Genomic DNA, 16,925 nt, shown 5'->3' on the forward strand with positions numbered 1-16,925 from the left:
GAGGGGCTCTGGAAGGAAGTGGCAGATTTCTTCCGGCTGTGTATTTTCAAATTCTAGCGCACTCGAGCTGGTTTCTCCAAAATTACCTACCCCACCTTTAAGGGGATAAATTAGCCACATGAACAGTATGAATCCTGCACGGAATCTGTTATATCACCAAACATTTGTAATGCTTTTTTAAAATAAAATAAATAAAAACAATGTTTTCCTTTATTTGACTATTTGACAATGTAGGGAAAAAGACTATGGAGAGTTACAAAGGTCCCAAGGCTGGTTGAAGCCTGGACATTGCAGAAATGTGCCATGAGTTGTTAACATCTGGCACTTAAATGTGAAATATGAAAGGAGTCACTCATAGTGACAACCCAAACAAATGACTGACCACTGGCTCAGAGCCTCTCTTTCCATTTTGGCTTTTGATTAGATTGTCTGACTGTCAACCCTGTTTAGAAAAGTAAACATAATGAAAAGTTACGTGCTCAAATAACCAATGTAAAAAGCAATAAACCCAAATCATGATGATTTTAAGCCTAGCAAAGAAGTGTTGTTGCTAAGCCTAACCACTACACGTTAAACTTGCGTGAAATTGTACATTTCTGCGAGCGTAATACAAGACTGATATCAAGTGTTTATTTAACGTATATCAAATGTTGACATTCAAAGTATTCATCGTTTTGAAGGAACAGTGTAATATTTTATTTTAACTGCCCTGTTTTTTCAGGAGAGAGAAATATTTGATTTACATTCATGAGTTGGAAAGAAACATGATTCATAGAGACATATGAGACATTGTCAATTATTAACATGTTTGCCAATGCCCTGCTTCCCCCTATAGTGGCTAACAAACAAATACATTAATACATGACAATAAACACATTACATTACTTTGACAGTGTCCTTGGGCAAGATAACCAACCCCAAAGCACATCTGTAGGGATTTCTAAGGTGAATATGGGCTTTAAAAATTTAAAAATAAATTGATGTCAAATATACAGTTAAAATAATTTGACTCATAAAGTCAAATGTAACATTTATATTTGTATGTTGGACTTAATTTGTTTTCTTCTTCTTGCCTTAGTATCCTAATCTTAGTATTTATTTTCCTCAGATATTCAAGACGAAGGTTCCCAGTATTCTTGGTTCATTGGCTGTAAAGTCTAATGTCGAAGTAAAGGTCACAGCTGAAACACAATTTATCCTTATAAAGTAATACTACAAAGTACTATAAGAATAGATAATGCACAGTCTTGCCTCAGGCACTCTGATGTAGAGGCTATACACCTATTTGCACAACATAGGCATTCTCAAATAAGGTAAAAAGTCAAGTTTAACCCATACGTTTGTATTCCACAGATCAATAGTGTGTCATTAAAGAGAGGAACAGGATCATGGTGGTGTCTTTACATGCAATGTTAATTCTCTCCTGACTTTGGGCACTGTATCACTTACTGGAGCAAGAATTTGAAGCTGACAGGCCCCTCTAATGTGAAACTAAACATTGATCCATATTGATCTGGATTGCCTCTCCCCCACAAGGCTTTACAGCATGTTGGCCAGGTTATAAAATCCGGGAGATTCTTTGTGTTCTCTACGTCATGAATACTTTAGCAGCGGGACAAGCGAGCACCGAGGGGGTTCACTCATCTAAAATGTATGCGAAGACTTCACACTACATGAGAAACACATCAGATAGGCAGGTATCCATCTGCACATGACTCATTGAGGCCATCCATCTCCAAGACTGTGTTAGTGTCTCCACACTGGCAGAGTATGACCTGTTTTCTTCCGGCTCCGATCAGATAGTGTGGGCGTCCAACCGCCACGGACATCAGCTCCATGCCAAATGCTGCCTGAAGCATCAAATACTGTCTATACATATATATATACATGGCGAGCCTCTTCTTCACACCATTCAACTTGGACATGTTTAAGTTAGAGCAAAATGTGTTCTGAAAAACGCTCTCATCTGACACACAGGGCAACACGAAGAGCTGAAGACACGCAGTTTGCAGACAAATGTGCGGGTGTCATGCTAAGCGCTATTGCATGTAAAAGTTCAAGTGTGACATGCTCTGTCTGTTCTTTCCTCCATATCGCTTTCACTTTGTGTTTCATACATGGGTGCTTCTAAAATAAACAAGTTTTTCTCCTCCAGTTTTACCAAGTCTGTTTTTCTTAAAGAGGCCCTTTGATGTTTTGGGGGGGGGTTCTCTTTCATGTAGTGTGTTATATAGGTTGTTGTGCATGTAAATGGTCTGCAAACATAGTGAGATCACTACGTAACACTCACTCTTTTATTGGCCACAACAGAGCAGACTGGGCTCTGGTTTCAGATGGAGGGAGAAAAGAGGTGCTGCAGCACAGGCAGTCTGAGAAAAATAAAGAGCTTTTTGAACAGTAAAGCATGTAAACATGTCACAGTAGAGGAACACAATACTAATATGAACCTATAAATGAGAATAATTTGTCCTCTTTAATACATTCAAAATTAGTCCTGAGATACAGGTTTGATCCCATTCAAGAATATGTGGACATTTCAAAATCCAGAAAAAGTTCAATCTTAGATTTGTTGCTAGTTTGAAGTAAATTGCTGAAAACATATGAAAATGATCTAAACTTTATAGTACTTAAATTATGGAGTTAAAGCATTAAAACAGTTTTTCACCATTTTTGTGTTAAGCAACGGGGTCTTAAAACATGTATTGATGTTGCTCTGAAGACATCCACAAACCCCCCTCCATAACACTTTATTTTTGTAGGCTATCCTGTTTTCAGTGATGCAAATTAGTCGCTTTTCGGCGCCTCCCGCTTTTTTAACGCTGATTTGGGTGACTTGTGTAATTCGTGGAGAACCGAAGAGTTTTCGTTATGGGGGTGGGGGGGGGGGGGGGGGGGTGTCCGTCCGTCAGTCCGACTGACGGACAACTTCTCACTTCAAAAAAGAAGAAGCAATCTAGACCGCAAAATAATTAAACAAGCGAGTGCCTGTTTTTCCTGGCCAAGGACAGGTTCCTTGAACACAACACGAGTGTAACGTGTCTTCACGTGATTTATGTCCAACCCAGTCTCATGGCATTTCGTGTTCACCAACACGATTTTTAATATATTGATTCGTGTTCACCAGGCCCGGACTGGCCATCGGGAGGACCGGGAGGTTTCCCGATGGCCTGGCCTGCTAAGTGGCCTGCTGGTCTGAGGATTTTTTTTATTTATACGTATGTATTGTGAACGCAACGCTGCGCAAATGTGGGTCTGACTCTGCCTCACAGAGGGTGACTGGCTGTCTACATGATGTGGCCTGCCGACATGGCCACTTTCATACAGATCATACTAATGCCCTCGATTGGCCTCTGTGTGTAATTCAAGCTCGGGAGGGTGTGTGTTATGTGTGGCGCGAGCGAGTGAGATAAAGCACGCGCACCGGTTACGTGTATTGTTGTTGTTAGCATCTGGTGCTAGCTAGCTGCGCTAACGGATATAAGGAGCTGTTTCAACAACAAGGTGGGGGAGAGTCCTCTCCTGTCAGACTGAGAGACTGATAACTACAACTCAGGTGAAGTAAAGGACTCTCTGAGTGTTTAGATAGTTAACTTAGTCTAAGTTCTCTGTGGGTCTCAAACTGTTTGGTCACCATTTATGTAAACACATATTTCCATTTTAGGGGGGAATGATTAGTAAAATATGCATGAATAATAAAAAAAAAAACGTTAACTAGGTGAAAAAAGGCAAGATAAACTATTAAAACTTGTTGAGAGCTAAAACTAGTCTTTGCTTCTGCCTCAAAGAGGAGCAGGGGGGAGAGGGGGGAGACGGGTGAGGCTGGTTCAGGAGCCCAGACACACTCACAACTATAAATGAACCAAAAACAAATAAATAAACAAGTTTCAATGTTTTTTCATTTTGGATATGGTATGTTATTGGTTATGGCCATGTTCTTATGATTTTATGATTATTTATATGTATACAGTTATGTTTCATATGGGTGTAGTCTCTTTATTTCCCCCTCAAAGTGTCACGGTAGAGCGAAGGAAGCAGGACCCAAATGCAGATAAACTGATAATACCTTTATTTCAAGGATAGTGAAATATAGAACTAGGACAGACAGAACACTCACCGGTGAACACAGTCAACAACGAAAGACGAACCGACAAAGACAGACAGAAAAACCAGAACTTAAATACACACAAGACTAATCACACAAACAAGACACAGGTGAGGAGGGAGGAGAAAACACAGAGGCACCAGGTGAACACAATCGGGTAATCAGGGAGGGAAAACAGACAGAAAGCATCACTAAGCCACCAGGGTGGGTGGAGGGGGTCTGGAGAACGGGCTTGGGTTGACAGCCCAGGGGCACGGCAGAGGACCAGGAAGGGGTCTCGGGCGGACGGCCCGGGGGCAAGGCAGAGGACCAGGAAGGGGTCTCGGGCGGACTGCCCGGGGGCAAGGCAGAGGACCAGGAAGGGGTCTCGGGCGGACGGCCCGGGGGCAAGGCAGAGTCCGAACTCAGGGGGCCGAGCATGAGGGCGAGGACTGCGGCCGGAAAAGTCAGGGGGCCGAGCATGAGGGCGAGGACTGCGGCCGGAAGAGTCAGGGGGCCGGGCCCGAGGGCGAGGACCGCAGCAGGAAGAGTCAGGGGGCCAGGCTCGAGGGCGAAGACCGCGGCTCTCAGGGGGCCGGGCTCGAGGGTGAAGACTGCGGCTCACAGAGGGCCGGGATCGAGGGCGAAGACCGCGGCTCTCAGGGGCCCGGGCTCGAGGGCGAAGACCAGAGAGCTCCGGAGGCCGGGCAGGAAGGCGCTGACGGGACAGTGCCAGAGACCGGGCAGGACCCGGTGTCGGAGCTGGTGGGACAGGCCTCGGCAGGATCCCCCACGGAAGAGGACCAGGACACGGGATTTGCAGGATCCCCAGCAGGAGAGCAGTCGGCGGGGCCTCCAACGGCACAGTGCATAGGATTGGCAGGACCCCCGGCAGTAGAGTAGACGGCAGGACCTCCAACGAGACAGGACAACGGGTTGGCAGGAACCCCCAGCAGGAGAGTAGTCGGCGGGACCTCCAACAGCACAGGACAAAGGGTTGGCAGGACCCCCGGCAGGAGAGTAGTCGGCGGGGCCTCCAACAGCACAGGACAAAGGGTTGGCAGGACCCCCGGCAGGAGAGTAGTCGGCGGGTCTTCCAACAGCACAGGACAAAGGGTTGGCAGGACCCCCGGCAGGAGAGTAGTCGGCGGGGCCTCCAACGGCACAGGACATAGGATTGGCAGGACCCCCGGCAGGAGAGTAGACGGCGGGACCTCCAACAGCACAGGACAAAGGGTTGGCAGGACCCCCGGCAGGAGAGTAGTCGGCCGGCCCTCCAACGGGACAGGACAAAGGGTTGGCAGGACCCCCGGCAGGAGAGTAGTCGGCGGGGCCTCCAACGGCACAGGACATAGGATTGGCAGGACCCCCGGCAGGAGAGTAGTCGGCGGGGCCTCCAACGGCACAGGACAAAGGGTTGGCAGGACCCCCGGCAGGAGAGTAGTCGGCGGGGCCTCCAACGGCACAGGACAAAGGATTGGCAGGACCCCCGGCAGGAGAGTAGACGGCGGGACCTCCAACGGGACAGGACAAGGAGCTGGCGTCGTCTGGGGAGCCAGCCGGAGACGAGGTGCTGGAGTCGGCACCAGATTGATGATTTTAACTTCAATATTTAAAAAAAAAATCTTCCCGGGGAAGCATGCCCCCGGACCCCCCTAGAGGAGGTTAGGTCCCCCCCCCCCACTTAAATCATGTTCACATGGATAGGATACTAAATACATTTGCACACATCATGTGTCCATATATTTCTGTTTTGGTAGTCATGCCACAACCGTGCACGTGCATGCATGCGCGAGTCATGGTAAGATATCTGGATTAAGAGGTTGCTTTTTCTTTGCACAGAATGAAAGAAAGGCGAAATGAATGGGCTGTGATTTTAGTTTTTTTAAGCAAAGGTTGAGTTCAATCATTTGTACGGCCCTCGGAGGAGGATGTAAAAATGTAAAGGAAAAAGGTTCCCCACCCCTGCTGTAAATAATAATAAAAACCCTTGATTTATAACTTAACATCTCTGTCTCCTATTGATTTGAGTATATTATAAAGAATAGCCAGTTAATTGAAGCATTATAGCACAGGCCTTTGTCAGATGGTATATTACGCTGTTTTTTTTCTGCTTCGAATAGTTCTCTATTTTTTCACCATACCTGTGTTTGCATCACTGTGTTTTATTTTGTAAAAAACCCACTCCTAATGTCATGTCTGGTTTCACTTCCTGTCTCTGGGTTTTTCCCTCCTTTTTGGGATTGCTGGCCCCGCCCTGATTTGATGCACCTGTGTCTAACACCCTGCTACTCTGGGTGTTTCTCAATGTCGAGTACGCTTGCTTGGTAGCACATGTCTTCCGAGCGTCTTGCTTCAGAAGCGAGGCAAGAATACTTCCTGGCATTCGGAAAACGAAGAGTGGAACAGACGAGCAAGTGTGCAGGTGTGCGTCATATGAGAGGCCCTGCCTTACATTTTCCGCCACAGATTTGAGGAAATTGGTCCGTGCGCAAAGCATTGTGGGGATTTTAAGACCGCGGAGTCTACGGTCGGATAATCCAAAAATCAGCTCCTAACGTCTAATGGTCTAACCCTATTGTCTATTCCTTGACCTCTGAGTGAAACGTCACGGGGTTAAGGGATAGTGGATAGGAGAATTCAAAAGGACTTAGGAGAAGAGACCGCGGTACTTTAGAGAATCGACTGCACTTTCACTATCCGACGTGTTTCTGATGCGCCAGCGGACGTCATGAATGTGCGTCTGCTGCTGTGGGGAAACTATGGAAACTACAGTTTTCTATACAGCGGACTACAACATGGATGTTTAATAAGAACGAGGGACTACTGCAAACTCATCTAGAGACTCTGCACCGTGCTCTGATGCTGTTGTGTTATGCTTTATGAACGGGGACAACAGAGAAACATATTCTTCATGACCAAAGTTGGAATTGAAATAAAAAAGGAAAGTGAAACTTATGCTCGTCACCCTCTCCCTCCGGTCCACATTAATACAAATGATCCCAATACGTATGATTGTATGAACTATGAAAATATCTTATCAATACAAATGTATTTATTATAAACGTTAGTCCTTAACATCTATCACTGTGTATATCACCATTCAAACATCTTTTAAAAGTTGAACAAACTCCAGACAGCTCAGTAAAGACTGTGAAATGTTGACTTTATTTGATCATTTCAGTAAAAACTAACGTTCATATTTCTCTTTTTGATTATAATACTGCTGAACGTTCAAAACAAAGCACTTTGGCAATTTACCACATAAACATATTACGTTTTAAAAAGCTTAATAAGCACCGTAACTTTCATGATATCATTTCTCGGTCATAATCGGTTGTTTCCGTGAACGGCCGACTGTTGTGTGACGGCAAATGCTGCGGCTGCAAGGCATTGTGGGGAAGCATTTTCTCCTCTCCTTTCGGTGAGGGAGGTCCAGTGGTTCCTAAACTAAAGGAGGTTATAAAGGAAGTTTGAAACCTCCTTTCCTATCATCTAGAATTTGAACGGCACTTATCATGGCTGCCACTGAGGGACTTCCGGGTCATTTCACTCCGTTAGGAAGGTTCCTAAGCTAAATGGACTATTCGACTGCAGCCAGGCCCGGTTCCAGAACAAAATGACTCAGGGTGCATCTGAGATTAGAGAGGGTGCAGTGGTAAAGTGCTATTTTTATAAGTAGGGAGTGGACCTAACACCCTCTAGGGGGTCCTCATCTCCTCTAGGAGGGTCCTCACCTCCTCTAGGGGAGTCCGGGGGCATGTTCCCCCGGGAAGATTTTTTTTTAATATTGCAGTTAAAAGCATCAATCTGGTGCACTTTGAGAGCAAAATGAAGAGATCTATGGATCTATGTGCTCTTTGCTTGATTCATGCCTTCCCAGTCCCTTATCACGTAGCCTATAAGAGCATGGCGCCAGTTGTTGTAGCCAGTTGTGGTGAAGGCATCTGACTTACTTGAACCGAAATGTCTACATGCATAGCAGAAGATGGCATCTTTTTTACATGAATATTCCAGCCAATCTCTGTTTTAAAACCATGAGCTGCAAAATGAGTAGCCTACAGGCGAGTTGGGCACTTTTTTAAATATACCTGGGCAGGCTCTGTTTTGCCGAGGTCCTCTGGCACTTGCGGGCCGCTGAGGGGTGGCGGTGTTTGGGGCAACAAAGGCGGCTGCTCCGCCTCTGTGGGCGAGGCGGGCGTTATTGTCCACGACAGTGGCCGCGGGTAACGTAATGTCCCCATGATCTGAACTGTTATTACCTGCAGTAGATGCAGTGTTACTGCTGGCGATAAGGGCTGGTTGTTTTAACAATTTTCTGATGTCCATCACTGACACTGATAGCTTTGTAAGAACCTTGCAGATGACGAACGTGCAGCGGCACAGGTCACACGCACCTGACATAATAACGTTACTTACCGTTTAAATTGACCAAATAAATGCAGCAATGTTATTTAACCACAATTCCAATTTATTTTATTTCAACTAAATTCTTCTTCTTATTATTCTTCTTCTTATTACTACTATTATTATTATTATATATGTAATATTTTTCACTTTTTTTTCACCTTTCATTTTTCAAATGAGGGTGCATAACGACTCAACTGAGGGTGCAATGCACCCTTATGCACCCCCGTATAACCGGGCCTGACTGCAGCCCAAACATGTGCAGCGTCTACATTTCTCCAAACAAAGTACACCGGGCTCGGTAGAATTCCAAGTATGCTGGACATTGGAACAGTACTTCGGCGGCACTCGATGACATATGCTTGAAATAGTGGCTCTGGAGCAGCTTTACTCGCGATTGAGAAACACCCTCTGTGTCTCTGCAGGTGTGCCTTGTTCATGTGATCAGTTCAGGGTATTTATGCCTGTTTCACCCAGTGTTCTTGTCAGTTAGTTGTCAATGTTACTCCAGATTGTCTGCATGTGTTCCTCCCTGGATTATTCCTTGGATTGTCTGACTATGTTCCTGTCGTCTTCCAGGTATGTTCCCTGATTTGTTTTAGCTGCCTTTCCTTAATTTGTATCAGCTTAGCTTTCTACCCCAGTCCTGTGTTTACCTTTCCGAGCCAGCTTTATATTCACCAAAAGTTAACCCACTCTCTGCCCCCTGTTTGTTGTGCTTTTGGGTCCAAATATACTTGGATACTACCATTTCTGTTACAAAATATATTTGTCTGGGGGATTATTAAACTACTTTTCTGTAGTATGATTCCAAATGGATATTTATTTTTGGTTTACCTTAACTTTCTTCCTATGCTAGCTTGGCAAAATGTCAAAACCTTTCATTTTGCTGATATTTCAGCCAACTTCGTATCGTTGCTGTCACGGTTGAGTGAAGGAAGCAGGACCCAAATGCAGATAACTCTGATAAACCTTTATTTCAAGGATATTGAAACTAACACAGACAAAACAGAACACTCACCGGTGAACTCAGTCACCAACAAAAGACGAACCGACAAAGACAGACAGAAAAACCAGAACTTCAATACACAAGACTAATCATACAAACAAGACACAGGTGAGGAGGGAGGAGAAACACAGGGACACCAGGTGAACACAATTGGGTAAATTAGACACACCAGGGAAACTGACAGGGAACCACAGACAGATCTAAACAAGACAAAACACAACGCAGACAAAAAACCAAAAGACAGATCTAGACAAGACACAACGCAGACAGAAAACCAAAGACAGATCTAGACAAGACACAACGCAGACAGAAAACCAAAGACAGATCTAGACAAGACAAAACACAACACAGACAGATCGTGACATTACATGAGAATCGTGACAGTTGCATCGTGGCTGGTATGTGCGAATGAATGATGTTTCCCTTCCCTCCATAACATCTTCCAATGACTGTTGTTAGGGACAATAACATAACTTTATATGTGGTTTTGCAATCCATTTCAATGATTTGAATATTATTTATTGGTGTATTCTGTTGTATTGTTGGTTAAAGGTTAGCTACATTTTGTCAGTTTCGGGACTCCATACACCAAGGCACCTTCATTTCAATTTGTGCTCACATCTTATTCAATATAAACTAAAGCATTACATACACACACAATGTCCTTCTCCTAGCCTTGCAGAAGACTGTGTGGGTGGTGTATGAGTATGAATGTGTGTGTGTGGGTGGCAGATTGAAGTGTGAACTCAAGAGTGTGTCCTTGTGTGTGCTTCTTTGTGGAATATGTGTGCATGCAAAACAGCCTTCAATGTGTACTGGACTGCCTTTACTTATTTCTGTGTGTCAGTCCTACTGAACTGGAGATTCTTCATACATACATTATTGTGTTGCTCCAACAAACATATTATATAATGGCTGCAGAGCAGATTGGTGTAGCTTTATTGATGTGTGAGTGGTGGAGGAGATGTGCAGGAGGAGAGGAGGGCTTCATAACCTCATTTAATAAGAGGCCAGCGTGCCGCCAGGGCCATCCAATAAGTGGTGAGTTAACAAACTGGCTGTGGCAGTCATGCAGAGGCCGGGAGGGAAATCATTAGATGCTCTGTTCAACACCATTATTTTTTTCACTTTATATTCAGTGTTTTAATAGTGGCAGGGCCTTGTCTCCTCCTGTCTGACATTTGAAAGGCAGTGTGTTTTTTGGATTCTGAATGTCTTAACTTTTGCCCATTCACTTCCATGAGAAAACAAGCCTTTGAAAGCAGGCTCCAGAGGGGACACTGCGTATTAAAACCCTATATCCAACCAGCCTCAGTTTGTCCCAGATGCATACTTACTGTCAGTGCTAGCACATTGCTTTGGCGCTGTTACATAATGGCTTTGAAATGTTTATTCCCTTTTAAAAGTATAATAGTGTTGTGTTGCCTTCAGGGTTTTTTTCTCCTTTGCTTTCATTCGTTTTGTATTTGTTGATTTTGAGAGTTGGCGCAGTGATGTTGGCAATTCCCTGTTCTTGCTGTTCTTGTTGGTTTTATCTCTTTCTTCTGTCATGAAATGTTTTCATTTTAGAGAATTCTAGATACATTCATTAGACAGCTTGGTTTGTATACATTTGTTGTTTGCAAATTTCTCATTATATCATTATATAATTTCTGTAATATACTTACATCACTATGTAGCACTTCACTTCTATTGACCAGCGCTCCAGCACATTGTAAATGATAGGCTAAGGGGCGGGACATCTCTAAAAACTATTCAACAATTACACCAAAGCCGGCCAGCTAACCAATCAGAGCAGACTGGGCTCTGGTTTCAGACAGAGGGTGCTTTTGTACATTAAAGCATGGAGACATGTCACGCATACACAGACCTAACCAAGCAGAATTCATATTGTGTTATACCTGACTTAAATGTATACTTTTGTGAAATAGGGATCAACATGGACCCAATACAGAGCATATGTTTTCTATGATGAATCTGGAAATCAGGTCAAGTAAACACAATTTAATTTGATAAGGAAAAACTGTTATGTTGAGATGACATCACAGTGCTGCTTTAAGGTGGATCATGTTGACATATAAGCATTTCCTGTGTCCATTCACGTATTTAGAGCCTGTTTTGTTTTTACATGGGTGTTTGTACTTAAAGAAATGTCGTGTTAAGTGCCTGTCATGGAGGGAAAATGTTGAAGAATATTAAAAGCAAAGTGAGGTTTTATTTAACAGCTAGACTTATGTACTTAATAGTGCACATAAATCACACTTCCGTTGTCTCAAGTCAAAAAAGCTCAGTTAATCACAGAGACAGGCTCATTATGGGAGCACACAGCCAGCAGCTGACGACTGTTGAGTCCCTCATCCTTGTGATTAATTTATCAGCTCAGTGCCACACAAACACACACACACACACACACACACACACACACACACACACACACACACACACACACACACACACACACACACACACACACACACACACACACACACACTAGGGCTGCTCAATTAATCGTATTTTAATCGCAATTACGATTATGGCTTGCAACGATTACGAAAACAACGTAATCGAAATATAACGATTATTTTTTTTTGTATTTTTTTTTTGTATTGGTTTTTCAGTTGAGGTATACTTAAAGTTCAAGGTAATCAACTGTTAAAAACATACTGTTCAACATTTTTTCTCTCTAATAAATTGATGTTTTCAAAGTAAATGGATAATCGTTTTTAATAATCGTGATATCAATTATTGACCCAAATAATCGAGATTATGATTTTTGCCATAATCGAGCAGCCCACACACACACACACACACACACACACACACACACACACACACACACACACACACACACACACACACACACATAATTCAGAACGCTGTTCGATGTCTTTACAGTGTCCTCATTTCTTAAACACCTTCCTCTTCAGTGGAATGATTAAGATCAGTCGAAATAAACACACAACACAAAATCCCTTGAGGATAAATGTCCAGATTCTTGACTATTTATAATAAAAATGATATAAACTGCTGTTAGAGTAGTTCACGGAATGACTCTCTGTCGGCTTGTCAGGGAATGTTTCCTCCGTTTAAAGACCCCCTTTGTGTGTGTGCGCGTGTGCGAAATCTTGTTTCCTAGGTAACCAGGAGGTTGATTCTGCTCATGCAAGCTCTGTCTCTCTGCAGGGATGCTCCAAACTGACACACTCCAAAAACGCAGATATGGATATTGATTACACAACACAGGCTGATTTTACTCCAGACTGATTACATGTGACAGCTGTCCCTGACATGCTGCGTATAAGCCATCCGGGAACGAGTGCGGTCCACTTTACGCAGAGAGAGCTACGCGACAAATTCGACTCTGCTTCCAGTTTGGATGAAAAAATAACTGATAAAAGCCCTGCTTACATTTGATCTGAAACCTGCTAAATTGGTATTAACACCCCTCCCTCCTCCCCACATCTGCTCTAGTGTGATCCGGCTATCAAGTCTTTAAAAATCAGCCGCATTAACAAAGCCCACAAATGAATGAGTTAATTTAGCAGGCAATCCACGCCCTGCAGGCATGAAACATTATTATCATCTCCCCTTCCATGTCTTGTTATGACTAGCTTCGTGGTCAAGTGGTTTTTATAGCTACAAGTAGCCTATGTTCATTTATTTTTCTTACGATCAGCTTTTACTCCCGCATCATCATCATCATCATCATCGTCATCATCGTCATCATCATCTTCAGCAGCAACAGCAGCAGTAGCACGCCAACGCGCAAAAACCAGGAGTGCTGGAGCAGATACGACGGGAGCGCGCAGTATAGCACCAAGGACAGCAGTCTGCTCAGTTCGGAGCAGCAGCCAGCGACGCATCGCGCTGATCAGTCCGCACACAGCGCACCGAGCAGCGGCTGGAGGAGCGACTCACTTCCCGGAGGAGAAGCCGCGTGGAGGATGATTGAAACATTTCGGCAAAAAAAAAACGATTCTGCAGAGGAGAGCACAAAAAAAAGAAAGATGGACAATGCGGTTTGGATGTCCACAGTTGACAGGCTGCTCTTAAAATGAGCATGCACATTCCTCCGCATTGCACATAAATCCATCTTTTATTTTTGTTGTCTTCTCCTACCTCTTCTGGCCCTCCCCCACCCCACCCCTCGCTCTCACCGCCCACCTGGATCGTGCATTGAACGGGGTGAGCCGTGCCTCCGTCCAGAAGCTGGTGGAGCCGACCCGCCACCGGGGAGAAAAGCGACCGGGCTGCGCTGAAAGGCTATTCGCTGGTGGTCCACACGATGCGTCTGTTTCTGTTGGCGGTGCTCTTCTGGTGCTCCTGCGCGCGGGCCGGCTGTGAGCCGAAGATCGTGAACATCGGGGCCGTGCTGAGCCAGAAGAGATACGAGCAGGTCTTCAAAGATGCCGTGACCCAGGCCAACCAGGTTTATGGAAGAGATAAATTCAAGCTGACTGCCATCTCCGTCACGCACAAGCCCAACGCCATCCAGATGGCTCTGTCCGTGTGCGAGGACCTCATCTCCAGTCAGGTACTCTCACTGCCACCTCTACACGCATGGGTGCTTAGGCAAATCATCTCTGAGTCATAGGTTACATATGCACACCTCCACACAACTGCAAATCTGGTTATTTGTTTATTGTTTTGGAAGAACCAAACCTTGAAGAAAGTTGCTATTGTTTATTCAAGTAAGGGCTACTCCAACAAAACAAGATTGTTTGTCATAATCAGTTTAGAGCTCTGAACCAGCTTTCTATTCATCCTTACAGTAGCAGACTAGATGTCCATTCAGCATCAGCGCAAAAATCATCCCATATTACCACAGGCCTGTCATTTATTCAATTTGGCACTTTATACGCACACGAGTCCTCTTTGTGTTTAGTGCTACAGTGAAGTCCCCACACAGACATCCAGAAATAGGCTTTGGGTTCGGGGCATATCTCGGATGAGAGGGCAAGTGTATGTTTCCCGGACACACAGCTGCAGATCTACTGAACTGCAAAGGAACCATGGAGTGAAAATGTGCAGTATACGTCATTACAATGAACCACTCCACTATGTGCTCCATAGCATCGCTCTTGCAGGGGGAGGCTGACACTTTCTATATGTTTGTCTCCAGGCAGTCTGTATGATATGAACAAATGTTCTTTTATTCTTGGACTATGTGATTCCCGTTTAAAAAAGTACACACAAGCAGCGAAGAGTCATACTTTGTGTGCTGCAGATCTAACAAACAACTCATCATAATGTATGATGAGTGATGCTCAACATGGCTCTTAAAAAGCGCCTGCGTTATGTCACAGCACGTTGGGGCATCAAGTCCCACTCGCTCTCGCTCTTGTTTCTCCCACACACATAATGAGGCTTAACAACAAGAAAAAAAACACCCACAGCTTCAGTGCTGCTTTCATGTCCTTGTGCTTCTCCACTCAGTGTAATGCCTCTAATTGATACAGGCTTGTGGAATAATACTGTCCCACTTGGTCTCCAAACTATAAGCACACCTAAGGCTGAACAAATTGCACCAACGATGCTTCAGTTGTGCAACACGCCTCTCTTGTAATCCACAGTAGTCACAATAATAAGACAGAAGGTCAATGGAAGGTTTCATCATAAGAGCTTTTGGCTTGTGGGCGAATGCAGTTACTGAGAAGGGAAGTCTGTGGCAGATGGAGGAGTAGATGCCTGCGAGCAGTCTTTGGAAGATAGACCTCATTTTTGACCCAACCATACGGGCTGCTCATATCCAGAAATCCATGCCTGCGCACAAACAAGCCAACTTTATTCCTCTTTCTTCCATCTCCGAAGCATTGCTCAAGGCTGAGCTCTCAGACCTTATTTATTTGCTCCTCTACAATTTATTCAAAATATTTACTTTTAACCTGTAATACAACTCTACGGAGAAGCAGTCGCACCTGCTAAATTAAAGATGACGATATTGTATTCAAAGTGCGCACCACACATGTAATCAAGCTTGAAGTAGAAGGACAGATGTTTTTTGCCAAGACTGGATTACAGACTGAGGGGCCCCGGATGCCCTACATTCAGCACGGCAATCAGTGTGTGATATTTTGACTAAATAATTAAAGTGACTCTTGCATATGTACTTAATCTCGAGGCACTGCCTTAAAATTCATTTCTTACACAGTGTATTTCTTGAAATATTTGAGCATTCATTCCACTTCTAACCAAATTAAAATTGAGAATTCAGTGGCTCAGAAAGGAACTTTTAATAAGGTTATTATTATACAGTCATCCTCCAAGTGTGCATAGCAAATACTGTCAGGTTAATCAAACAAATGGCATCTTGTGTGCATTGTGTTGGTACAGCCTCCAACAAAAAGGGTCATGAATTTAGCGTGGATTCTTTACAGTGGTTTCATGCCAGAAATGTTAATTTACCAAGAAGAGACATGTTGTACTTCCCATATGTGTGTTCTTGTACAGGTTGTGTTTGAAGAATCTTTAAATATGATAAGATGTTCATGTTATTGTCGGCAAACATGGGAAACCATAAAAGCAAGAGAAAAAAGAAATAAAAGTCTGAATCGGATTCCTTTTATTTCGAGTAAGAGTAGTGGTGCTACCATTTGCTCTAAATAACAGTGTTCTTCTTCTGTGCCTCTGCAGGTCTACGCTATCCTGGTGAGTCACCCTCCCCAGTCCAATGACCACCTCACTCCAACGCCTGTCTCCTACACTGCGGGCTTCTACCGCATCCCCGTGGTGGGGCTCACCACCCGCATGTCCATCTACTCCGACAAGGTGAGTGATGGATGAGATCTGAAGGGAGATAGAGGGAGAGGAAAACAGACGGGGAGTGAACGCAGAGTGAGCGAGTGAGGAGCTCCCGTGGGGCAGCTTCAAAAGCCTTCTAGATTAAACGTCCCATCACTGTCCATTAGGGGAGCTGTGATTAAATGGGTTTCCTGCTGAAAATTGAACAAGCGCCATTAATAATGCGCTTGACCTGAGTTATGTTTTTATGGAGCACATGCCACTGAAATGAAACTTTAAAGCAATGTTATGTGAAAGACGTTGAGGACTTTAATAACTCAATTTAAATTTGATTGACATCTCTGCTACTCTTGTAGGTTAAATGATATCAAAGGCATTAAATTCAGTTATTTATTTTCTTTAATATTGATGCATAGTATCCCTTTTTCTAGAAAAAAAAAGCAGCCGCAGGAATTTAAACTTCCAACGTATTGTATGTCTCTGTTTTGTTAGTGTACAATAATTAAAGTACACCACATTCCCAAAATTATGTGGACACCCATTTACACCCATATGTCAGCCAAGAGCATTAGTTAGGTCCAACCTGATAAGACTCTTAGTCTGCGTGTTAAGTCTTACACCAAGTGATGGACATGGTTTGACGACATGACATGATATGACGTTACAATGCTATGGTTGAGGTTTGTT

At 44.0% G+C, this 16,925-nt stretch overlaps 1 protein-coding gene across 9 annotated transcripts in view; it reads left to right on the top strand.

Annotated features, from left to right (window-relative positions):
• Positions 1–13,093: 13,093 nt before the first annotated feature.
• grin1a (glutamate receptor, ionotropic, N-methyl D-aspartate 1a) overlaps positions 13,094–16,925 on the top strand; it is a 31,406-nt gene continuing 27,574 nt past the window's right edge. For 3 of the 9 annotated variants that reach the window (XM_034206364.1, XM_034206369.1, XM_034206361.1), the window contains exons 1-2: positions 13,095–14,031; positions 16,131–16,265. In XM_034206364.1, the coding sequence (XP_034062255.1) occupies positions 13,783–14,031; positions 16,131–16,265 (384 nt within the window). In that variant the 5' untranslated portion in view covers positions 13,095–13,782. Of the gene's footprint in view, positions 14,032–16,130; positions 16,266–16,925 lie in introns of all 9 variants that reach the window. The other 6 variants (XM_034206365.1, XM_034206363.1, XM_034206366.1 and 3 more) reach the window with 4 other exon arrangements.

This window comes from Gymnodraco acuticeps, unplaced genomic scaffold, assembly GCF_902827175.1.
Source record: "Gymnodraco acuticeps unplaced genomic scaffold, fGymAcu1.1, whole genome shotgun sequence".
Classification (NCBI taxonomy): domain Eukaryota; kingdom Metazoa; phylum Chordata; class Actinopteri; order Perciformes; family Bathydraconidae; genus Gymnodraco; species Gymnodraco acuticeps.